Source organism: Maniola jurtina, chromosome 7 (assembly GCF_905333055.1).
Source record: "Maniola jurtina chromosome 7, ilManJurt1.1, whole genome shotgun sequence".
NCBI classification, from domain to species: domain Eukaryota; kingdom Metazoa; phylum Arthropoda; class Insecta; order Lepidoptera; family Nymphalidae; genus Maniola; species Maniola jurtina.
Genome location: NC_060035.1, coordinates 7,663,191 through 7,689,047, shown reverse-complemented (window position 1 = coordinate 7,689,047; position 25,857 = coordinate 7,663,191). Strand labels below are relative to the sequence as shown.

Below are 25,857 nucleotides of genomic sequence, written 5' to 3'. Positions count from 1 at the left end.
TTCTTGGCAAATTCTCTTGCTTTATGTTTTGTATTTATTTTTAGAACGATATGTTCGCATTCATTTTTAACCGACTTCAAAAAAAGGAGGTGCTCAATTTGACTGTATGTTTTTTTTTTTTTTTAATTTATGTTTGTTACGCGATTTTTTGTTTGGTAGGTCATACTTTAGAGCTTGTCCCATTTTCCATTTTTGTCTAGTGAAGATTTGATGAATATCTTCGGAGATAAAGAACAGAACTCCTCAATAGATAAGAGTAAATTGCTTGCGATCAGTGTAATAGCTTAGTAAACAGTAGGATTTTAACCAGGCATCTAGCATATTTTAATACAATGGAGCCACAAAAAATTGTGAAATAAAAAATTTGCAAAATAAACCGACTTCGATAACCTTGTTTTTTGATGTACCTAGGTACAAGTGTTTATGAATTCCGAGTGATTTAATTTAAAATACCCTTATAAAACTAAAATAAGATTAAACTAAATCAATAAGATCGAAGTATACGGCACGCCTCAACTATAGGTACCTAGGCACGTTGAAGATCGCATTCACTTCTATTTAGGTACAAGTGGGCCAACAGCAATGAAAGAAAATACATTAGTCTTAAAATATTATGTATTCATTTGAAATATCTACTCGTATGTTCACCAAACAGCTCAAAACAATGGCGACAAAACGAAAAGTGAGTGTGGGACGTCCACTGATATTATACAATGCTGCGTAGGCACCTACTCGCTACTTATTTAGTATTTTTATGAAAAAACTAGATCATGAAATATAAATGTATGAGGGTTAAACTCGGAAATAAATCGGAATATATTCGACTAGTTTCGAACCCATCTGGGGTCCTATTTCAGTCTCCTTGAGGCCTATTGAAAAATGACCCCGGTTGGGTTTGGTTATACTCCGACAAACACGTGAGTTTAGTAGCTATCATACATTCATGTTACTTACTTACAATGAATATCACTTACGATAGTTTAGACGTTAAAAAACTAGATGATGCCCGCGACTTTTGGATTTATGTTTATCAAAAATCCCTTGGAAACTTTTTGACTTTCCGGGATAAACCGCAGCCTATAACCTATGTTAGTTTCAGGGTTGTAAACTATCTATGTACTAAGATTCGTTAAAATCGTGAAAAGGTAATAAAATACAGACAGTAGACATACTTTCGCGTTTATTTAAATTTTAGTATGGAAGCGTGGATTAATTTACTCACCTTACCGAAGCTTCCTTTGCCCAAAACCCTTATAAACTGGAAATCTTCGATTGTGTATTTCCTGAAGCGTGGGATGGTCCTGGCAGGAGGCGTGAACCGTCCAGTTTTCCGGAACAGGTCATAAGCCGTCGAATGCTCTGTAATAATTTTATTTATAAGTCCTACAAGTGCTACTTTCTGTTTAACTTAGTGATTATATCCGATTATTATTATTATCACCGGCGATGGAAACTGGTATTACGTATAAAATTTTCATAGGTAGGTACCGGATTATTAAATATTTATAGGATTCTAGCATTTTATGAAAGCGCCCAAAGTCATAACAATTAATTCAAGTTTCTATTTTTATTATTAAAGTTTATTTAAGCCATGATTTTATTATTTGTAAGAAGAAATAAGTAAGTAGGTATATTACAAAAGAAGAAAATAATCCGTTTTATGGTATTTTTAAGTACGTAGATATAGCTACCTAATATTGAAGTCGCAAAGTGGAATATTATATTGGCCAGTCCTTTTCTAAGGTTGTAGGTCTAGATATACCTAGCTAGGTATTAAAAAAATAATATCACACACAAATCCGAAAATTTTCCCAAGTAGGTACCTGGTAAATCTTCTTTGCTGCCTGATCCACCAATCACTATACAGAAGTAGGTTTGATAATCCTATTTTTATATTGTATTTTTGTTTCAGATACTTTACTTAGTTCAAAATTATTTAGGTAAATTATCTCACGAACTAGTGAGTAATTGATTTTCAAAACATAAAAACCATAAGATAATACGAGTACCTATTATGATTCATCATCACGAGAACTATGCTTTCAGTTATGCTGTTTTGTAGGTAGATAAGTAGAAAATTCACGTGCTCTTTAAAAATACCAGGTTCATGCAGTATCAAGGTCATCTTATTAAAGAATGCAATATTTTAATTAAGTGGTTTAATAAAAGGCATCTCGGAACATATTTTGTTTATATTTTTCGAAGGAATCCTCCCTTTTGATGCTAGTAGGTATGAAAGGTGAAGTTTCTTGTGTAAATAAATAAATATTAGATATTAAGTAAGTTTATAAGTAGGTAGTTTTCATCTTATACAATAGATAACAAAGTCAAAAAATCTGTGGTTATCACGAAATTAAATCTACACATCCTTAGCTTTAAAAACTTAAAATTTGTGTTGAACAGTTATGAGTTTTACGATGCTTTAAAATAAATAAGCATATAAAGGCAAACACTAGCAAATATTAATAAATAAAATTAAAGTTCAAATAACTTTGTTGTACGTAGGAACCGTCTTATGCCATATTTTGTGCTACGGTGGTGCTACGTCATCATAACTCTACCCATTACTTTCTACATCCATGCCTCGACCACCGAGAGGTTCTATTGTGTTTTTACATAAGTTCCGATTGCTCTCAAAAAACCGAACGAACACATAAACGAATTAACCTAGGCTACAACCCGCAATCAATAAAAATAAAGTATAGGTACGTCAAGTTACCATAACTTAAATAGAAATAAAAATAAGACGGTTTTCTAAATTGCAAGGTTAATATAAATAGTAGATAGGTATACGAGCATCTAAAAGAGTGTAATTATTTAAAGTTTTAACAACTAAGTATTAAAAAAAGACAATGAGCAGGTATTGCAATATTATTTGAATAAAAGTGTCTAGTACATATTAATTTATGTGACCAAACATTTAATTATACATCGGTGATATTTGAACTTTCTTATGATAATTTTTTTAGTTTAAAATTTTTCACAACATGTTAGGTAGGCGGAAACTATAGATGTGGGATGAGAAACACTCAGCACCCCAAGAGAAAGTCCTAACGTGCTGCTAGCGTCGTTATTTTTAGCCGCTTTCGAAATACAGTTCACTTTTTGCCAATTGTGTCAGGAAGCACAAATTTATTACATACGAACTAAAAGTTCTTCTTGAAATAGAGTTTATCGAGTAGCTTGTTTGCATGGACTAAAATAAACCTGACGCTTCACAGAAATAGAAAAATATACTTAGGTGCCTATTTGAAGAGATTTTTAAATAAAATTGGATGGTGCGATGTTTATTAAATTGTTAAATAGAATAATAGACTTTCATGAAACGTGTTATGGAGTTAAGGCGGCAGTGTAAGCAAAGCTTTCATTTGTAAGAAGAAAATATGTAGAGTTGAAGGACACCCAGATGAGATAAGTTTGTCCGAGCTAGTATTTGTTTCCTTACCCAACTCTTGTTCTAAGACGTCGTGGGTAAATGTTTGGGGAGGTGTGGCGCCTGCCGAGGTACTGGGGTTGTCTCCACCTGCAGATAAACATTATAAAACTAACTGCCCAAAGACAATTTAGGGCATCAAATTTCTTACATTATCGCCATGCCTGGGAAACAGAGATCGTTGTCACAATACAACTAACTACTTACTTAGTATTTTATAAACAGGTACCTATTATGTCTGAGATTCTCATAAGATTGGCTCAAGAATTTTAAAATAAATAAATAGTAGGTAAGTACACACTTCAAAAGAATTTATAGCTCAGTTAAATAGTAAAGGTACCTACTATTTAGGCTAAATAAACTGAGTTAAAAACCTGTCTCTTCACTCAGAAGAAAAATTCATAAACTCAAATGTTTAGTGTGTGTTCAAATGTATAAAAAATCCAAAAATATAGCACCTTCAACAATATATTAATTTGGTCTTTGTATTTTTACTGTTATAAATATTTGTTTGGTCTTTTTTTATCGACGATCTAGTCAAATATCGCAAAATTGCCGTAAAACAAAACTCCCAACGAGCAATGCCAACAAAGAGTCTGACAGTCTGGATGGATAAAAATACCTACGTAACGTTTGAAGCCCCGCCAAATAAATCGGCGATCATCGTAACTTTCGATTGCACTCGAGAACTACAAGGGCTGGCATTGGCTGTATACGATGATTGATCTAACTGTGTCATAAAATATGCTGACCAATTGACCAATTCGTGGCTTGGAAATAAATATCATTATGACCAAAGTCTTCTTAAAAGTATGATTCGATAAAATCTACACAAATTCATTAAATTCACTAAACATTTAAAAACGGCTTTCTTTATGACTTTTATTTTGTTTGAAAAGTAAAAATGTACGTAGGTGTACAATGTACATAGCAAAAAATAGAAAGTCTTTGTTAATTTCAGTCGCAACGATTCTATTAATTCTGTACAGTACAGGTGAGCAGGAAGGTACTGGCTTCTATCCAGAGAGCGGCAGCCGCATTGTGCGCCCACGCGACGCGCCATAACATAAACAAACATGTTTTATCCGAAACTGTTATGGAATAAATTATATTATGCATAGAAGACATAATATATAATACTGTTATACATATGAATATTGCTTTTATTTCAAACAAACCTTTCTTTGATGTCGTTCGAGATGCCAATGCTTCCACAAGGAGTCGTTGGTTCACTCCACACAAATTTGCCGTTAACTTTTCACATTTTCGATGACAGTTAACATCGCAGTCTACAACAAATAGAGCCATGTTGCGGGTTAAGAGTTAAGACTCTTTTTAATATTTGGACACTTGCTCCGTGCTGTTCCCTTCCTGTGTAGGTACTATAATGTGCTTTAAAGCCGTGCAAAGCATGCGTGCATCGGTGTGTATTTTATATACAAGTTAGTAATACATATAATATTGTTTAACATTACCTTTTTTAGCGTGTAGAAAACCTGATGGCGAAGTTGGTGCTGAAGAATCAAAGCCCGAGTCAGCAGAGCCCGTTGATGTTCTTCCATCAGGATTGTTTTCACATTCGCGATATTCAGCTGAACCATGACTAGATCCTGATTCACCTTGATCTTCATGCCCGTCTTCTTCTGTATCTTCCGATGAATCGTCGTCAGATGATTCAGAAGAAGAAGAAGAAGAACGAATTGTTTGAGGGTTTCGTTTTTGAAGAGGGCGTGGTGTAGCAATAAGTGTTTTCAGTGCCTTTTCTTCTTTAGCAGGTTTTTTATTAGAGAACACTTGCAAGGCATCTGTAGATGAAACGGGCTTGTCTGTTATTTCAGGTTTAGTTTCTGTCTCTGTGGTCTCATTTTTTTGTATTTGTGAATTGCTTGTACTTTTTTCTTCTATATTTATATCATTTTCTTTCAGTAGTATTTTGTTATCTTGATCAACTAGCAAGTTTGAATTTTTTATTTTGTCATCTGTTTTTGCTGCTTCTACCTTACCATCTTTTTTATTTTCCATATCAGTATTTTCAATTATTACACTTGCTTCTTTTGGTGAATTTGAAGAAGTCGATACCACGTCTGGTTGCTCAGCTTTTATCTCAAAAATTTCAGTAATTCCATTATTCTCATCTGTCTCCTTCGATGACTTATTGATGGGAAATTCGATAGTTTTTTTCTCAGGTATGTTATTTTTAGATACATCGATTATCGCAGTATCGGGAGATAGCTCAGCGTTATTTTCAATCGGGATTGTACGAACTTTTTCAAACTCATCTTTAAGATTTGTTTCGTGGCCTATATCAGAAGATATAACATGTTTTTGTTCTATTGTAATTAAGTCTTGCGTGAGATTAGGTTGAGATGTACTTGATATATTATTCGATTCCTTTTCATTACTTATGCTTGATGTTTCTTTTAAATGATCTATTAAATTCGCTTCTGGTATTATAACGTTCTGATTTTCAATAGATTGTTCCTTATTCAAACTCTTTTTTCGCTCATCAATATTGGATTTCTTACTATCCTTGGATTTTGTGATATTTTTTGTGTCTTCTGATATACCTTTATTTAAAGTGACTTTGGATTTCTCCATATCCTCTGTAAATTCTATTCCCTGATTATTTATGTCTTTTGAATTATTTACATAGTTGTTTTCTTTTTTATTGTTCTCGCCTGATTTGCTAGTCTTATTTATGCTTAGTGTTTCTTTTAAATCATTCATTGAATTTGCTTGCGGTACGGAAATATTTTGATTTTTACTAACGTTTTCCTTATTTAAACTCTTGTTTTGGTTTCCAATATTGGATTTTTTACCATCCTTCGATTTTGTAACACTTTTAGTATCTTCTGCTGTATTTTTATTTAAAACTACTTTCGATTTCTCGATATCTTCTGCGTATTGATTATTAATGTCTCTTAAATTATTTATACAGGTGTTATCATTTTCACTATTCTTCTCTGATTTGCTAGTCTTACACATTCTCATATTAAGATTTGATTTCTCAGATTTTATAAAGTCAGGAGTAGCTACAACTTTTTTATCATTTAAAATATTTTCATTGGTTTTAACATGTGAAGAAGAAGAAGTATTTTCGATAACTTCGGAATAATTTATATCTTTTACAGTAGAAGTATTTGTCAATTTTTTGTCATGAATATCGATTTTAGTATTTATTTTTCCTTCTAATTTATTTATAGGTGCATTTATAATCTCATTTTCTTTTCTTGGTGTACAAATTTTCTTTGCCTCTTTAATTGTTTCTACACAATTTGCATTAGTTACCTCTTTGAATAGTGGCTTATCTACAATTTCATTTTTTTCTGTATCAATATCGCAAGTTTCTTCTTCTGGGAACCAAAATAGTAATCGTTTACTCCGTTCTTTAGCTTCTTCTAAGTTTTGTTTTCTTTGAATTAAATATATTGTTTCTCTTTTTCCAATTTTTTCCCAAAAGTTTCCATCTTCAGGTTCTGGGGATGTTAAATTTCCAGTATCTTCTAGAGGTGTAGATTTATCCTTAATTTTTGATTTTATACTTTTTCTATGCCCTTTTGTTGTTTGTAGGTTTACATTTGGTAAATTCTTATCTTTCCCATTATTATGATCTACTTTTTTCATACTTGTATCTTCCTGGATATCTGCTTGTGGTTTTACTTGTTTTTTCAACTTAACACTTTTTCTTCGACCTTCAATTTCAGTTGAAATTTCATTTAAGGGGTTTTCGTCTACTCTACTACTAAATATAATATCTTTTTTACATGGCCGAGACGTTTCTTCAACAGTAACATTTTCAACGAAAAATTTCAATTGAGGAGTTGTCGAAGTAACTTCTACAGTTGATGTTATTTTTGTTTTGATTTTAGGTTTCAATATTTTATTCATGTCTATCTTTTCTTCAGCAGGTAATAAATTTAAAGCCTTCGCTTTTTTGGGAATTTCTTTGATACAATCTAATTTACGGATATTATCACCAGAGGAACATTTTCGTAAGCTCCTTCTTTTTGAGAATATTTGCTCCTTATTGTCTTTTGATGCAAGGAGATCGTGCAAAGAGTGGTCTGATTGTGTTGTGGTTAAGCGATTTTCTTGATGAGATAATTTTCTTATTTTAGTGTCTTTAGGCTCCAAGTTTATATCAGTAGTGAGATTATCATTAGCTCCAACTTTACTTAAATCTAAAGATGCAGTACTTAAATTCTCTCTCCTAATTAATGAATCCAATAAAGAAGCTTGTTCAGCCAGAAGCTCCATCGAGCAACGTCTGTCCACAGATTTGTTTGGGAAAGTTATTACATCATCATTATTTAACTGTACAGAAGATTTTTCGTCATCTATGAGAGTTTTAGGAGAAATTTTTGTACAGTTATCGTGTTCATCGTCAACTTTTTCTTTCAAGGTAAATTTTTCTACTAATTTAGCTCCCAATGATTTCGTTTCTTTTTGTGTTTTATATGCCAAATCATCGGCTAATTTTTCTCTCCATTTCTTTGATTCTGTTTGATTTTCTGTTTTGGGCGAATCGTTATTAGTGGCTTTATTTGGTGCTTCAAGAGGCTTGCGCGGAGAATCTCTTTCTTTTCTTTTTACAGTGTGTAGTCTTACTACTGCCCGATCGCGTTTAATGGTAGATCGTCGAGGACCAGGTGACGTGTCAATACCAGTATCAGGTTTGTCATGTCCGTTTTCTTTATTAGTTAAAGGACTTTCACGTCTCGGTGGCAACCCTGTAGGTGTAGTCGAATTTGAACTTAGTAATTTCTTACGATATTTGTCTCGAGATACGTCAATATCTGCAGTATTAATGTTAATAGGCCGTGAGGTATATGTGGATGGCACATAGCTTCTACCTGATATAGGGATCCTTCTAGGACTATTTATTCTAACCGGGCTCGAGGTGCCTTTCTCTGAGATAGGACTTAGCATCGGTGAATACGCACGACCACCACTCGTTAACCATCGCGAACTAAGGGGCGCGCGAGAGTATCCTCCAAGAGATGAATGAGAACTGTAACTTCCACCGGGGTTGAGATAAGAAGCACTGTACGAAGATCCGAATGGAGAAGCTGCACTACTATAACTATACGGCGAACTTGTGTAAGCCGAAGATCCACTGTAATACATGTTGCTTATATGATCGGAAAACAGAGGCATAGTACCGCGATAAACTATGAACACACGACAATTTAGCCCGCCGACGACGCCGTCGGGCGAGCGCACGGTTCAGACTGATCGAAGCGCGTGCGCCGCGCACCTGCCTCCCGCCCACTTGACTCCCGCCTCGTGAACCATTCGTATGATTGATTGATGACGTAAAAATATTGATTCTTGCTATCTCTGGTTAGACATCTCAATACTTTCTATTTAAATAATGATTCAGCAATTTTTTTAGTTTTAAATTATTTATCTCAAAACAGCTTAATGCATTTGTTGGCTCGACTCTGGTATAGAAAGACGAAAATAAATCATAACACGAAATCCATATATTTAGCGTCAGCAGTATGCCTAGTTTAAATAGTATACTTTCATGCTCAACAATTAAGCCAAATTACTTAAGGGTATATATTTACTATTTAATTATTGAATTTTTAACTGTTTCTTGCATTTACTATTTATTTAGTTATATTTTTGTAGTACATAATTGTTAATCTTCGTGAACATATGAAACAAATTCATTACTTTTGTTTCTTCCTCATCTTCACAAACTCCTCCCTCTTTTACCATCCGAGCCCACAGCCGTTTCAATAATGATATATTTTTTTGGGAATTTTTGTCTGTCTGTCTGTCTGTACGCGAATTATGCGACCACTACGGAACGAATTTGAATGAAATTTGGTACAGTGGTAGCTGATACTATGGGTTAATTAATATATAGAGTAGTTTTTATCCCGAAAAAAATTAGGGATTCTTCGGGATACGGGATCTAAGTTTTTATCGACTTTACTCCATAACTCCGTCAAAGACTCGATTTTCACAATTCTTCTTTTTTTTACAAAGGTTTCACTGTCAGGTTAGTACAATGTAAGTTTGGTGAAGATTTGATGATCATTTTCGGAAATAGAGGATCGAACTCCTCAACGGATAAAGCAAAACGATTAGTAAAACAGTAGAAAGTTGACTCTTAGTCATAATACAACACATTTAATATACCACATTCATACCCATTTCTTGTCTATGGAATTGGTAGGCTCCCCATGCGAAGCCGGGGCGGGTCAACTAGTGTGCAATAAACCAATCTATTTTCCCTCGGTCGAGCTCTATGCAATTACTAAGGTCTTAACAGTGAGCCAATATTGTTTATCTATAGATATGTATTTATCCTATGCACAATTTTGCGTCAAAACTCCAAGCATCCCTACGGCCCAAAAATTAATACCAAACGTGTCGTAGATCTCATACGGTATGTACAATGGAGTCGACTCGGATTGCAATCTCTAAGACCCATTACGCACGGTCGACTAGTCGCCCGGCAACTCGGTTGACGTTAGAATCTGTAATTTATATGGAAGTTACCGTGTGTAAGCGCTGGGAATCGCGGCATTTTCGTGCGTATACAGTATACACACGGCCACTTCCACATAATTTGCAGATTCTAATCAGGCGCCGTCGACCGAGTTGCCGGGCGACTAGTTGACCGTGCGTAATGTTTCCCATCGCCCTTACCCTTAGAAAATTTTGATTTTTCAGGTAAAGTATCCTTGTAAGTCTGAAAGAATGCAAGCTAGCTCTTCCAAATATCGAAAAAACAAGTAATTTATCTCATTGCATTTCAACTGAGAATATTTTTTTTTTTTAAATAAATCAAACAAAGTGATTTTTTTATGGGAATTACAAAACCTAAACCTGAATTTTAGTTAATGTTAGAATGGTAATATAATATAAAACGTTACATAATTTGTGACTTAAGTATTTTGTAACAATTTCTCAATTTTACTGTGCACTTTAGGCAGCTTGTAGAGACTACGGATACGCTACGGATAACTTGGTGCTACGATGGTAGCTAGTACCCGCGTAGCGACAAGCGTAGCACGAAATATTTAGCGTAGCACAAGTTTCGCTGGAATGCATTGTACATAATTTATTATCTAATGGAAAACAGTAAAAACTATTTCTATTCAAAGCGCTTTTGGATAATTAAATTTAAATCTACCCAGTGTCGTTAAGCTAATCGCACATTAATTTTTATAATTTTTATGGTAGTGTTTAATTACCTACAGTTACACATAGGTACAGGAATGTTTTTACATACAGGAAATTTTTAAATATTTTTTAAATACTTATCAAAAATTGTGAAACCGGCAGGATTCGAACCTGCGTCTTCTGGGTTCGCGCCCGACACTCTAACCGCCAAGCCATGGTTGCACACACATTACTAGTCTAGCATAAATTGCCCGCCCCTCGGGAATACTAATTCCTGAGGTCATATCTAGGACGGCGATATTACAACTATATACGGTACTGTTTAAGTATTCTGTAATATTACTGTCCTATGTTAAATTCGCCCTGCGGGAATTAGTGTTCCAGAAGGGCGGACAATTATTCTTGCAGCTTCCTAGATCTGCTGGCAGGATTAGTGCAGTCAAAATTTTTCCCATCAAATTGTTTATTTCCTTTTTTTTTAAATTACATATAATTAATATATTTCAATTTATACAATTTAAATGCATATTTAAAGTATCACCTGCACGCGTACCTGGTTTGCGCAGGTAAGCGCGTGCGTGTGGACGGTAATTAACATGTTAGATGCACGAGCAAGCGCGGCTTCTACCCTCGTCAACCCGCTGAACTCTGAAGATCACAGTTCTCGCTTGCACGATTTTACTTGCTTACACGAGCGCGTGGACAGTCTTTCAAGCCGCTCTTCAGTCCAGCGAAATCGATACAGATGAAACATGTATATTATTATCTTGGTGTGTAAACATACCTACTCTTTAGTTATAATATATCTACCCATTTTTTTTATCAAACCCATATCCTTTTGGTTTCTACACGGCATCGTACCTACCGGAACACTAAATTGCTTGGCGGCACGGCTTTGCCGGTAGAGGGTAACAAGCCACGGCCAAAACCTAGTTTCTGGTGGCAACTAGCAACGAAAAATTCTATTATTAATAATTATATAAATTATTGGAAGGTTTTTTAAAGTGTTTATTACTTAGTAGGTACGCACGGTACAAAAATACCACTGAGAGACACACTGTAATATTATGTAGGTTGCACACGCATCGAATTAGAAGAAACAATTATTTTAACTAATTATTTCCACACAATGAAGCTTACTTGTAGGTACATACAGTGTGACTATTGTTCCGTTGTTTCATCTTTCGCTCCGTTCTAACTGCTCAGGCAAGATACAGCGTGTTCCCGGAGAATAAAAGTGGACATGTTAGTCGAGGTGGCAGCAAACTCTTGGAATACTTTTTTTGATGCACTGTTAACTGCCCAATGGAAGTTAGTGCATGCCGGGAATAAAACATGCACATTACACATGCTTTCTTCACACACCCTTTACATGTTACCTGGACACTACAAAATATATTCAAACACCTTAATTCTTAACCCCATAAAAATAGAAAACAGAAAATTACGTGCAATAATATTAATTAGATAAATAAAGACGACCAAAGAGTTTGTATAAATTTTAATTACGTTATCCATACTAATACTATAAATACGAAAGTGTGTCTTTCTGTCCTGTTCACTTTTAAGGTCTAACTATACTGGTGCGCTTTCAACTTGCGTTAGACGCATGAGCTAACTACCCAACGTTATATGCCTGTCCCCATGCGTCAAGTTCGCTGGGAATAGCGCATGCATCAAACCCTATGGTGCTCGCATTGATTTTAGAGCCACCCCTTATTCTGAAGTTGCTCCATCATCTCCCTCGTTTGTGACGCAGACTCAACACTACACGTGGACGCAAGCATTGCTTCGGCAGCTTAGAAACGCAAGTTGAAACGCAAGTTGAAAGTTCGCCAATGTAGTTAAATTGATTCACAGATCAACCATTAAAGGCCGCCCCAGAGGTGCTGCCAGCGGTACGACCACACCAGGTACCATCATTAGAGGGCGCTGTAAGGTACGGTTCTTGGACGGTATTGAAACGTAGTCAAAACTGTAACCCACTTGAGCAATATTATAAATTTTGCGCTGGACTGACCAAATATGAACTTCGTCCACGTAGAACGTTTAAGTGTAACAAAGTAGTATCGTTCTTCATAAAATATTCTATTATAATGGTTAAAACTACATTAAAATCCACAAGAAGTTATAAAAGTGATACTATTCACAATAGCGCATGATTTGTTATTAGTTTCATAGGCTACTCCATATTTGATCAATTTTCGCTACCCGATAAGTAAGTACATAGTTTAAACCCGACATCGTCTATGAATAAAATGTTAACAAAATTACCTTCACACTTAAGACCCTGTTTAAAGAACCCGTAGAGAAGAGCACCACAGTGGTCACAGAATGTTGGTGACATGAATTGGTGTGGACGAAATCGATGCGGTACATCTACTTTGAACCTCTCCCTCAAATACTGCAATAAAGATACTATAAGTTTATCAAAAATACTTAAGAACCTACTTATATAGAATATAATCTATTAGTAGGTACTGCTACGTAGTACCTGCTACGAATAAGTAGGTACAGGACCTACGACTGCAGCAAATGACCTGTACACATTTATACTTATGCAAAAAGTGAAAAATAGTCAATAGATAGTGAAAAATTAGCATGTTGCATCGTAGAAGAAATATCGTTAAGGATGTCGATTTCCAGACAAAACCGCCTAGAACTAAAATGCTAAAAAGTTCGTGATTTCAATCAATCAATCATTTTATTGGGGGTTGGGGTTACATAATATCTATTTAATTTCGAACAAAACTATAGAATTAACAGCTCCAACAGCTTTCATCCGGGTTTTTGCTCCTACTGTAAATTTTTATTTCGTGAAAATATGACACCGTTTTGTTCGCCAGCTCCTCATTTCTTGACTACGGCTCTAGCTACACTTACCCAGGTAGGTACATAATTGCTAAAACTATAGTAAAAGAATAGGCGATTGCTATAATATTATTGTGATAATTTGTGGAAAGGTGGGTATTTCATATTGTACGAGTAGCTGTGTTTAGCGCTACTATATATACCAATTAATTCATTGTCCTTACCACAGTGGCATCCGAGTAGGCGGTAGAGCCGGGACATTTCCCCAGCAACTTGCTGTGACAGCGCTTATGGACTGCGGTCTGACACACGACACACCTGTATCCCTGCTTGCCGAACCCCCATAGGAACTCTTTACAAAATGCACAGAATGTTGGCTGCCGGAAAAATTTCGCCACGAAACGATGACCGTTGACCTCATGGATTCTGCAAAAAAAATTTAACAATTTAATTAATAGAATTTTTTCTTATTTCGTGTTCACCTTATTGCAAACGAGAAGACCTAATTAAGTATTAAGTATATAGGTACACAAAAGTGATCACTTATAGTGCTACAAGGTAACTCATACAAATCTATACTGAGAATATATACATGTACTAACGAAAACAGAAAAAAATGTACCTTCCATTACTAGTATAATAAATATACTTAAATGTACAGTACTGGAAACACTAAATCAGACGTAAGTAGCTTAGCAGTTAGCATGCAAGGAAAGTATATGAAAATAAATTAGATCGTAAAAATATCTACCATTCAATCTTGATTTCGTGTAAACAATGTTTCAATCACTGACATAAATACGAATATCGATCTAATTTTGTTTTCGTTGATCTGATACTCGGACACTCGAAAGTGAATTTGTAAAAATATACCAAGCATTTTCGGATGTATCTAATGCACAATGTTTAGGTATTTCATTATTCTTACGTAATGAAATAGGTCGATTTAGGCTTTTCTATGTAAGCCTACCGATACCTAACTCAGGCCTGGTCAACGGGAAAGCTAGGCGCTGCTAGTTAACACCTTCCTAGGAAGTTGTATGGTACAAGCACGGCCGTAGCCAGAAATTGATTTCGGGAGGGATTTAATTAGGGCCATTAACAGAAACCTGTCAAAGTAATTTCTGTTTGGCCCAACTTGACTACGTTCCTGGCTAGTAGCATTTTACCTTTTCCCAGATAGAATTCCAAACCAAACAGGAGCGTGAGTGGAGCGATGGATAGTGTTTTTACTTTAGTCCCCCCGGAAAACATGTCTTGAAATCGAAACCAATCACAAGCAAGTTTAAATTAAATCAGCCTATTATTTTTGGGAGCTCTCATTCACTTACTGGCCAATGTTTATTACGTCATCACTGCAAAGGTTAACCATGTATATAACCTAAGTCTCTCTACTGAGACTATATTTTTGCTTCATCATCATCGACGAGTTTTTAACCCCCAACCCAAAAAGAGGGGTGTTATGAGTTTGACGTGTGTATCTACGTATCTGTGTATCTGTCTGTGGCATCGTACCTCCTAAATTAATGAACCGATTTTAATTTAGTTTTTTTTTGTTTGAGAGGTGACTTGGTTGAGAGTGTTCTTAGCTATAATCATAGAAAATCGGTTCAGCCGTTTGAAAGTTATCAGCTCTTTTCTAGTTACTGTATGTAACCTTCACTTCAAATTCTTAGTCGAAGTAACGGCCCGGGATTAAAGACTCAAGTTAAAGATATTCATAACCTGAAGGAAAAGCTCACTTAAGGTTAAAAAAGCTTACTTAAGGTTAAATAAGCTTACTTAAGGTGCTTGATGGCGCCGCGCCGCTGCGTGATTCGCTTGGCGCGTGAGCGGCGCACTTGCGGTTCACCGTCGCGGTCGCGCGCGCCGCCCGCGCCTCCTGCGCCCGGAAACCACTGAAACCACGCGACAAAACCTTCCTTACTAAATTATTATTTTACAAAGTTTTAACTAAAAGCTCTTATGATATTTCGACCCAGTTGCATGAATAGGGTCTTGGAGTTGGACTTAGTAATAAAACGATGTGATGTTTTGTACGCCGGTATGTAAAAAAATGGACTTTTCTAAATTCAAGCACGGTACGGAAGGCGATCAATGACATCGTAAACGACTGATATTTTTTTATTTTTTTAACAAAAAAACAGAGTAATTTCTGCAGGAAAATATTTTTATGTTGAAAAATAGAAAAATATTTGTCGTTTATCGCCTTGTAAAGTCATTGGTCGCCTTAAATGTACAGCGTGACGTTAATACACCTAATTAATAATGTTAAAAATTTCGGAAATCATTCGTCGTTAAACCAAGTCTACAAACCTCATTTTTATTTTTTACATTTGTGTGAATATTTGTCAGTATGATGATTCCCTCATTATTGCCAAACTAGGTAAGTAGACCTACTCATTAGAGATTGCTGTAGGTATATATTTTCATATACATTTTTATATGGCGACAAATAATTAGATAAATGGCAAATATATTAAGTTTCAAGTGTTGAATCAATGGATATATAGAAATCTTCAAATACGCTAGTTACAAATAGTGGAAGTTGGAAGGGAAGAATATTAGTAAATAGTGTTTCAGGTATCCACTTGAAATCGCACAAATATGTCCCATCTTTTTGATGTTTTGCAATATATATATAATGAAGTTAAAAGTTTGAGCATGTTAAATGACTTGTAGCCAATAGAAGATTCATGAACAGACTGAAGTGACATCCACTAACGTACCCAAAACAAAGCCGACATTCTCGACATTCTCGACAACGTCTCGACACATCGCCAATTTACATATCACTCTTTTTGTTTATTTATTTTTTTGTTTATAATGTGCCACCCTTACAACCGTAGGTTAGCTACTAGTTGCCGGTTTTCGCTAAGAAAACGTCGCAACCTCAAGGTCTTTTTCTTGAATTCTCTGGCAAGAGTCCGATTCGATCTGCAACGGTTTATACTCTAATGGCATATGATGAGTATTGGGGATTTGCTTGACATATCCGACTAGTTTGCATCGCTGCGATCCATGACTCATTCGCAATATTATTTTCATTCATATAACGTAATAACGATGTAAGTATCTAGCTAACTAGGTATACAGCTACGTTCTACAACGTTTACCGTAACGTTAATATTACGTTCGGACGGGCAAAAATTGTTTTTCGCGGTATACGTTCGAAGCTCATTGATGCTACCGCTGTAGTGACAGTTACAGTGCGACGATTGCAATCACACCTGATTGGCCGATACTCTCACTATTGGCTGAAATACATTGTTGCTTGTTGCACAACAAGCCCTTTCATTTGACATGTCAGACGGTACAGTTTGCGGAACTTTTTTCTTTTAATTTTCCCTCTAAAAGTGATCCCCATATTCAAAATTCATTTATTTTCGATACACGTCCGTGAAGTCCAGTTTTCTGTGCGCATCACTACACAGACTAAATTGGGAAAAAACATTCGCAGTTTAAAAACATTCACAGATTTAATTATTTACCTACGTACCTACTCCAACGGTTCACTAGAATCCACGAGCTAGAGCTTTATTACTTCACGCGACTTAGCTAGAGCTCGAACTTCACGCGGGTGAAGCTGAGATCAGTGGTATAATGTTGCAAAATTATGGAACTTATTTATTACTGCTCAATCAAGAATACCTTCCTTAGGTTCCTTTCATCTTAGACAGTAGACTGCATCATCACTTACTACCAAGTGAGATTACTATCAAGGGGTAATTTGTAATAGAATTTAAAAAAAGGTAGCCGTATAGCATTATCTTCCACACGTACGAGTAGCAGGCTTAGCACAAGTATGTACAAACGGCAACGTCAAAAGTTTTTCAATAAGTATCTTGTTTTATTTTAGTTCGTCCATGTACCTAACTACAGCCAGTACCCCGAGAGAAAACAGTTATAAAACGAAAATTGGTATAGCTACTTAGTACCTACTGAATAATAGACTAGAGCCAGTGTCCCAGGGGAAAACAGATGTAAAACAAAAATCAGTACCGTACCTACCTAACCTACTTAATAATAGAAATAAGAGAAAGTATAGGGCTAAAATCCTAAAACTATAGAGCTAAAAAAACTGCCAGTAAGGATACGCCCGGACAAGGATGCTCAGCCTCGAAAACCGTACCTAATCTCATCACTATCGACATCATCAACCCATTGCCGGCTCACTATTGAGCATAGGGCACCTCTCAGAATGAGAAGGGCTTAAGGTCATAATCTGCCACGCTGACCTAGTGCGGATTGGCAGGATCCTACCTTTGAGGACAATATGGAGAACTCTCATCGAATGATCTCTGGATTGAATTCGATTATTTAAAAAAAAAATTACTATTCCTAGTTCTGAATAAACGGCTTTTAAACAGTCACCTTTTTAGATCAGTTTCGAAAATAGCTTCTCCATGTTCGAAATCGATCAACGTCATCGTGATGTGGAACTTCATAGCCTCGTTCTAAGGGTTCAGTAGGTACCTAACATACGATCTCATCAAACGTTTAAGCGCGCTGTTCCTCTATTTATATCCGTGCATTTACTGTTCGATATACGCCACTCAACCTTGATTCCAGTTTCTTACTCAATTCTCCACTCGACTGTTCCAGTTAATCAGATGGTGTCACAATATATACAATACAATATTTAATTATATCCAACTTAAATACACCTGTGTTATATTATTATGTACGTAGGAGTAGATTTGACACATGTTTTAGTCGTGACTGAGATTATTATTTTAGAGTAAAGTAAGTTTATGAAGTTAACAAGTGTAAATTAAAAATTTCTAACACCCCCAAGAAGTGAAGGGACAGTAACTAGAAAAGAGCTGATAACTTTCAAACGGCTGAACTGATTTTCTTGGATAATAGCTAAGAACACTCTCGATCAAGCCACCTTTCAATCAAAAAAAACTAAATTAAAATCGATTCATTAGTTTAGGAGCTACGATGCCATAGACAGATACACAGATACACACGTCAAACTTATAACCCTCCTCTTTTTGGGTCGGGGGTTAAAGAGTATTTGTTGATAAGCTTCTATGAAATTCACTGCTATTAATCATAGTACCTACATCAATTTCCTATCTACCACATTAAAGTTTATTGCCAGTGTTTAAAGTTAAATAATAACCAGTGGCGGACTAAAGCTAGGCCGGGGGAGGCGGTCAGCCCCGGGCCTCGGACCTAAGGTTTGCTTGGCTGTCGCGTATGTGCTTGGAGAAGTCTTATTTTCTGTACATTTCCAAAAGGAAGGATTCATTTTACAAAAGTTAGAAAATTTGTTCACTCGCGAAATTCAGAAGACAGGCATATCTGAATCAGATGTATACAGAAAACTTTAAATGCTCTTGTTTTGTTTGTTTTCATATTCACATATTACGCATTTCAGTGCCACCAAATCCTAACAACAAAAAGCACCAACTGGGGTCTCATTTCAATGATGCCGCCCGATTTGACGGTAAGTCCGCGGCTGATAACTTACCATATGCCACATTTCTACACACGTGACATAATATAATAGGTATAATATGTAGGGCGTGTATGTATTGTAATAATTTATACCTGTTTACGGGTGCGTGTTACAAAGCTTGTGGAAATATTTACATCTGACCTGTTGATACACACAATACCTACACTTCTATGTTTATGTTGTACCTACTCGCGTACTATTATAAATATTTACAAGCCAGGCAAACCCCCTTATCAAATGTACTTCGAATCTATCGATGGATACCTACCAAAGGCTACGAACCTACAAAGATAAAAACGGTACTAAGATACCTACTGAAACATCCGAAAAACTTACATTTTCAGCACAAAGACGCTGGTAAGCGGGAGGGCGCGTGCGCGGCGGCGCGGGCGAGGTGCGCCGGCGCGCCCCCCCGCCCGTAAATATCATCGGCGCGCGCGCATGCCCGGCGCTCGCGCCGCCGCTGCCTGAACCGCTGAACCGACACGAACTCTGCCTCTGCGACGGAGTGCGATTCAACCGCTGCCGCCGCCGCAATTGCGTATTTATAAACGAAATTCCACGCGAGCTATTTGCGGCCGGATACACTTTTTACACGACTTTCGGCACTTACGACGTACGGAGCACTGAAGAGAGGTGAGTTCCTGAATTGTCTGCCGGAGTCCGTGAGTCAACAGTCATCGGCCGCCTTCGCTCTACGAGAATTTAAGCGATACACAAAAATGCGCTTAAAATAATTACAAGAGTACCAGAGTCCAGAATACGGTGGCGAATAAAGGATAGAGAAATTATTTTTAGTATGTACCTACGCTACGTCCAGATGTTTACTTCTTTACAGATTCCGACAATAGATGAGTAACATGAAGCAGTTATTAAATTGATTAAAGCAATAAAAACCAAGAAAAAAGCGTTATAATATGTCTATCTACTTGTCGAAATTATGTTTCGTAGGTAAGAAAGTAACTTTTGATCTTCTATTGTATAAAACTACTTACTTAGGGATAGATAAGAATCATTCTGCGTACACTCGTTTAAATGAACATATTTAAGTACATCTACACTAATATTATAAAGAGGAAAAGTTTATTAGTTTGGATGTAGGAGGTAATCTCCGAAACCACTCATCCGATTTTAAAGATTCTTTGACTAAAGACATGGCAAAAGCTAAGTAGTACATTATAAAATTCATAAGCGCTGACTTTACTCCACGGCTACTCAATATTTTCACTCGCGGATAGGTAGATACTCATATTTATGTTAACTGACTGATAGGCCAGTAAGAGAGTTTGGTTGCGGTATGTGTGCGTGGGTGCGAATGGATGGTGAAAATCTCATCTTAACACATTGGTTCCATATTATGAGAAGCTCGAAATTGCCTAAGAATGTTTAGAATAGACACAATCATTAACTAACAATCAAAGTTTTAGAGAACATCATGTCATGCCCGTACATAATATTATAAGTAGGTATACATACTACTTCGTATATCTCTACCACCTATCAGTACACTTCGATTCTTAATTAATTAGCCTGATTCTCAAATGTTTTGAGGCTTTTTCAGGCCTGACTTATAAAGAAATCAATACATGGTTAAGATAAGATTTAATCTTAAAGTTGATTAAGATAATTTTGTTTAATAGGTTTAAATTACTTAAAGTAGTATTAATATTCATTAAATCCTACGCAGTCCTAATTGTCTGGAAGTAGATCCTACACAGGTAAGAATTTCCAATAAGAATTTAAATCAAGATTATCTCTAACTGTAACCTCTTAGCTCTTATCTTCCTTGTCATTGGAGGAGAGGGATGCGTATCAGTCACACAACCAGCATCTTTCTCACCCTTGACATCAGAACCCCTTGCCTTGGACCTTGTTGAGGTGGAGGCTCAGAAACCTACACAGGTTAGGAGATTCACAGTTTTTAAATGTTGACGATTCCTGCGATAGTGCTGCGATACGTTCTGCCTAACATATTGTGTCAACAATGGAAGTCGATCAGGATTATACGACTCTATTATTCATAAATTGTTACATCTCCCCCAGGAATAAATGTTTTCATTTAACATCGTTGGGATATATATAGAAACAGCGACCAATTTTATTTATATGTATTTTGTTTTAATTTTACTAAACTCAACAACACATCATTCACACGTGCTCTTGGATGAATTAGTGTTTAATTTCATCCAAGCACGTGCCACATAACATAAGTATGTATACTTACTCATTTTTAAGATCTATTTTCTATCCAAAATTGTAAAGAGTGCGTAAGATGATCTCAAAATCTGAAAACCAAAATGATATATAAAATCCTGTTACAAAAACAACAATTAAAATACTAAGATGACGTCGCGGCCGAGATCGTTGCACCACAATTAATCACTCAAGCGCTCAATAGTTTTTAAATTGCTCCTGAGCTCTCGCGCTGTTCCTAAATTTATTAACTCTGTGGTACAACTGCTTGTCTTTCATTAATTGATAGTGATTTTTTTTTTTAATTTCACCATAATTAATCTCTCGTAAGAGAGTAGTATATTCTTTGTAATTAATAAATGTACTAAAGCGATAAGACCGTGTGACATTGGAGCGCCGCGTGAAACGAAATTAAAACGAAACGAAAAACGAAATTATTCCTAAGCTAGCTACTTACAAGTTCTACAACTTTTTCATTTGTTGAAATATTTTAATAATTCTTTCATATTTTTAAATATTTTACTTAAATTATAATCAATTCATAAAAAAGGGAAATTGCCCCATTATGAATTTTGTGATAGTGTTATCTAACTTAATTGGTTTCTAGTTAAGTTAACGCAAACTTCCAAAAACAGAATAGTTAACGGGAAATTCCGTGGTTGAAGTATGCTTACAGAAATATACGTATCCAGTGACATAGGTATGACGAAAGCGGTGCGAAGCTCCACCGTCCGTTTACATCTTTCCATAAGCATGTACAGTTGACGACGAAATGCAGGTGAGAGGGACTGCCATCCTGACTGATATATGGAGTCGTTCACTAGTTCACTCTGCAAGATTTTAAAGATAAGTAAATTAGTTCCTACCAATTGGCCATTGCAGTAGTTATCGGGCATGCACCATGAATACCAGCGCGTGATTCACTAACTCAGTGATCGACACTGCATGATAGCCACCCAGCTGATTTGAATGTGCCCATTCGCTACATTAAACGTGTGCAGCACGTTCTTGTTGTAGTTTGCGTTGATATACGCAATATAGGAACTTAGTGGGTTATTATGTGGGTTTAATGGTAAGGAAAGATTTGAGAAATCCTGACAGGATATTTAAAAATCTAAATCCACGCGGATGAAGTCCAGAAAATCAGCTAGTGTGTCATATAAAAATGATTGCCCTTACCTCTACCTTAAGAAGTGTTCCATAATAACAGTAAATATAAAGCTGCGCCAACATGCACCCAAGATACATTACAATCGAAATAAATTCTGCGGACATTACAGAAAGCTAAAACGAAATTAAATTAAGCAGGTATTAATATTACCTAAATTAAATATTAAGGTTGTCAGATTCAATTTTAATTTATTAGTTGGCTAAGAAACGTCTAGTTCTATATTATATCAATATTACATATAAGGTATGTTACCCCGACAATTTTGTACGTGGTCATGCAGATTACCCAGACCATAACGAAAAACTGAAATATCATCGCTTCGCCAAAAATAGATTCTACTTCCTTTACAAACCTGAAACAGACAAGCCATCTAGGAAACTCTATTCACATTTTTTAAAGTACTTCAAACGTGTTAAATATCGGATTATGATTAAGCTGATTATTTTACGGAAATTGATTTGTTATGTAGGTACCTCGTCTATAACTATATATATATATATATATATATATATATATAACTCGCGAAGAAAACGTAAGTACCTATGGAGACGTAGAGTTCGTCGTAGAAGCTGTAGAGACTATGTACACTAGCTGCTTATAAGCTACAATTGCCTCAAGAGCTCGTAGGAAATTTTGAGGTATAAGTAAAAGTACCTACTTAGTTTTTATCCGGTCGCAGTAGCATCACAAAATTGACAGATTTTTAAATGAATTTTAATTTTTATATGACGACAACGTACTTCCTACAATACAACTAGGTAATATAAATGTCTAGGTACCAAACAATAAGTTCGTAATGATCCAAACAGCACACGAATTTCTTCTGCAACGCTCGCTTATGATTTTCATTTTGGTCAATATATTCAAAGTGATCTGTACTTTTCCCCTCAGATTCAAATTCATCCACAAAATGTTCAAACTTGTGTCTAAGGATTTGCAATTGGGTTTTAGCTTGTGCGTAAAATCCCACTATTGTACAGTCCATCGTCACATGGCCATAAGCTTGCAGAGTAATAAGGACACTCATGTACACAACTGCTATATGAAATCTGAAAAAAAAAGATCAACGTATTTTAAAAATAGGTGGGCACCTACCTAAACTTAACCAGGCATAAAAAATATAATTTTATAAATAGATTGAGATCGTCATTTGACTTGTATTGTAAGGTACCTAACCTAGATTAAATAAAATGAACATAATATGCACCCTCATGCATGCATGTATGCATGCTCCTTGCTGGGTCACTCCTTAGAAACAATGCGTTTAAAGCTATTTTTATCAACCCTAGTTATTTGATACTTACATTGGAGTCTCACTCGTGTCAAAAGGGAAATATCCCGGAACTTGAGCTTCTTGTCCCAAACTTTTATTTATAAGAGGATAAGCAGTAAATAGAACACCACAAATGCTTACAGCAATGCAATAAAGTTTGTGGAGACGAGTCATCGATACTGCGTTGGCCCTTGCTATGTCCTCGTGGAATGAGTTTTTAGGTGCAAAATATGATCCTAAAATCAGTTCTGCCATAAGTAGATCATGAAAATGATAAGTTACAGTAGTTACATAGATTTATGTAAGTAAAAAATCGGTCAAGCGCGAGGTGGACTAGCACACGAATGGTTCCGCACCATCGTACAATAAATCTCAAACCAATGTAATAAAAATTTGCAAATAAATGATGGACAGCGCCATCTTGATGTGATTTAGTAAACTAATTATTTGGTCACACACAAAATATCTTAATTTTTTTGTGATGTAACCACAAATGCACGGTTTTCGGATTTCTTCCTTGACTTGTGGTATAAGACATTGCTACCTGACTTTCATGATTCTTGGTCCACGGGAAGTACCCTCTATAGGTTTTGGTTCCCTTGAATGGGCTGGACAGATACGACAGACAGACAGACCGATAACGAATAAGGGTTCACTTTTTTCCTTTTGAGGTACGGAACCCTAAGAATATTTTATCTCTACCTACTTAGATAAAAATGGAAATTACTAGATATACTTATATGTACTCGTATTTATAGTTTTCAATATTCGTTCTATAGGTAGTGATTGGAGAAGACAGGTACCTACCTACCTAGTACCTACTAATTAAAATGACTTCTACCTACTAATTAAGGACCCCAAAGCATTAAGGATGCTATCTCCTTTTTTTACTCAAGAATTTAACACTTCTGCTTACCCTTAATTACGTCAATCATATTATCGATGCGCCGAACTCTCAAATTAAAAGCAATTTGTTTGCCGAGTGTATTCAAAGTGGTCAGAAGTATGAATAAGGTTCCCAAGAGTTGATCAGTGCAATGCAGGTTCTACAAATAGGAAGAGTTTTTATCAGCTAGGTATTTGTAAAATTATTTTTAAAGTTCAGTAAATAGAGGTCTTTTTGCCGAAGGAAGCTTTATAGTGTTTGACCAAAGTAGGTATGTGGTAGACTGCATTGCTTGATTATGGCAAACTGGCTTGGATGGATCAATGGACTTGTGAACTCGATTGCGAAAAAACTGCATCAATCATAAATACATTTTTTTTATTTTAGGTAGAGTTAGGTTAGTTAGTTATTTTTTAGATAGTTTAGTTTAGTAGAGTAGGTAGTAGTTTAGAAGGTACCTAAATATCTACTGAAATTAACCATCTTTACAAACTTTCAATGCTTTTATCAATCACGTTCTCAAAATTTCCTTTGCGCTGCTGTGGCGATTTTTATTAAGTTAACTTGCCTGAATAGAAAGTAGCAGGAGTTGTAAATTGTAAGTAATCACAGCAATCCATACTAAGATGCGATAGTAGTAATGAAGCCTATATCTCCAATTCGTGACAGGAGGCGTAACAACTTTAAAATACCCAACTCTTGCTAATGTGTTGAACTGGGTTCGAAATGCTTCAAACGTTTCGAACATCTTATTAGAATGTTCTTAGTTATCTACTTGATACTGTTACGGTACGAAGGTGTACAGGCAAGCCGCAAGAATGAATCAAAGTTGCAGATTTTATAGCCTCCGAATAATTGAAACATGATAATTTATTGAAACACAGGTTGCTCCAAAAACGAATCGGTAAGTAGGTAATTTTTTTATTGCGGTTAAGCCTGTAAGTAAAAGGGGTCAGCGCCCAGTGTAAAGTTACGGAGTAGAGTGAAGTAGATTATTTTTGAATAGGTATTAGGTATATTACGAGGCTGTTATACCAAATTAAATGAGGCTTAGTTTGTATTGTTATCAAGAGAGAAGAGTCGGTCTTGTCTTATTCCACAACTAGGTGCATATGTCTCTAGGTATCCGAGTACCTATGCAAGAAATTAATGGAAAGGTATTATTGACATAAGGAGGACCTTGTTTCTAATACACTACGCACTGCTAGAATATGGAATGCGCTTCTATCTTCCGTTTTCCCCGCTAGCTATAATATATTGCTAGTTGGTACCTAGCTACCTACCTTCAAAAGAAGACTGAATAAGCACCTTCTGGGCAGATGCGCTTGGTTCGGAATGCCTTTCCTACCGAAAAGAAACAGCAAGAAACTCGGCGGTTGCTCTTTTCAAAGATTTGATACACAATATTATGTCATGTATAAAAGCATTTGAGGTCCCGCGCATTGCTGGAGTGCGCTGCACTCTTGTAAATATTGTC

General features: G+C 35.9%; 2 protein-coding genes across 5 annotated transcripts in view; both read right to left on the bottom strand.

Moving 5' to 3' along the window:
• LOC123867011 (putative protein kinase C delta type homolog) overlaps nt 1-19,684 on the bottom strand; it is a 28,974-nt gene extending 9,290 nt beyond the window's left edge. Inside the window, exons 1-7 of one of the 4 annotated variants that reach the window (XM_045908845.1) lie at nt 19,194-19,684; nt 15,170-15,285; nt 13,612-13,813; nt 12,851-12,980; nt 4,612-4,722; nt 3,446-3,523; nt 1,223-1,359 (exon numbers count right to left, since the gene is read on the bottom strand). In XM_045908845.1, coding sequence (XP_045764801.1) covers nt 1,223-1,359; nt 3,446-3,523; nt 4,612-4,722; nt 12,851-12,980; nt 13,612-13,813; nt 15,170-15,285; nt 19,194-19,286 — 867 coding nt within the window. In that variant the 5' untranslated portion in view covers nt 19,287-19,684. Of the gene's footprint in view, nt 1-1,222; nt 1,360-3,445; nt 3,524-4,611; nt 4,723-4,908; nt 8,954-12,850; nt 12,981-13,611; nt 13,814-15,169; nt 15,286-19,193 lie in introns of those variants that run through there. The other 3 variants (XM_045908841.1, XM_045908843.1, XM_045908844.1) reach the window with 3 other exon arrangements.
• Nucleotides 19,685-21,017: 1,333 nt separating this feature from the next.
• Nucleotides 21,018-24,570, bottom strand: LOC123867016 (odorant receptor 85c-like). Its single transcript, XM_045908852.1, has 7 exons — nt 24,411-24,570; nt 23,526-23,730; nt 23,001-23,270; nt 22,474-22,573; nt 22,230-22,334; nt 21,725-21,880; nt 21,018-21,142 (listed from the first exon to the last, which is right to left on the bottom strand). Exons 1-7 carry the CDS (start codon nt 24,427-24,429, stop codon nt 21,095-21,097), a joined length of 903 nt encoding a protein of 300 aa, XP_045764808.1. The 5' UTR covers nt 24,430-24,570; the 3' UTR covers nt 21,018-21,094.
• Nucleotides 24,571-25,857: the final 1,287 nt, after the last annotated feature.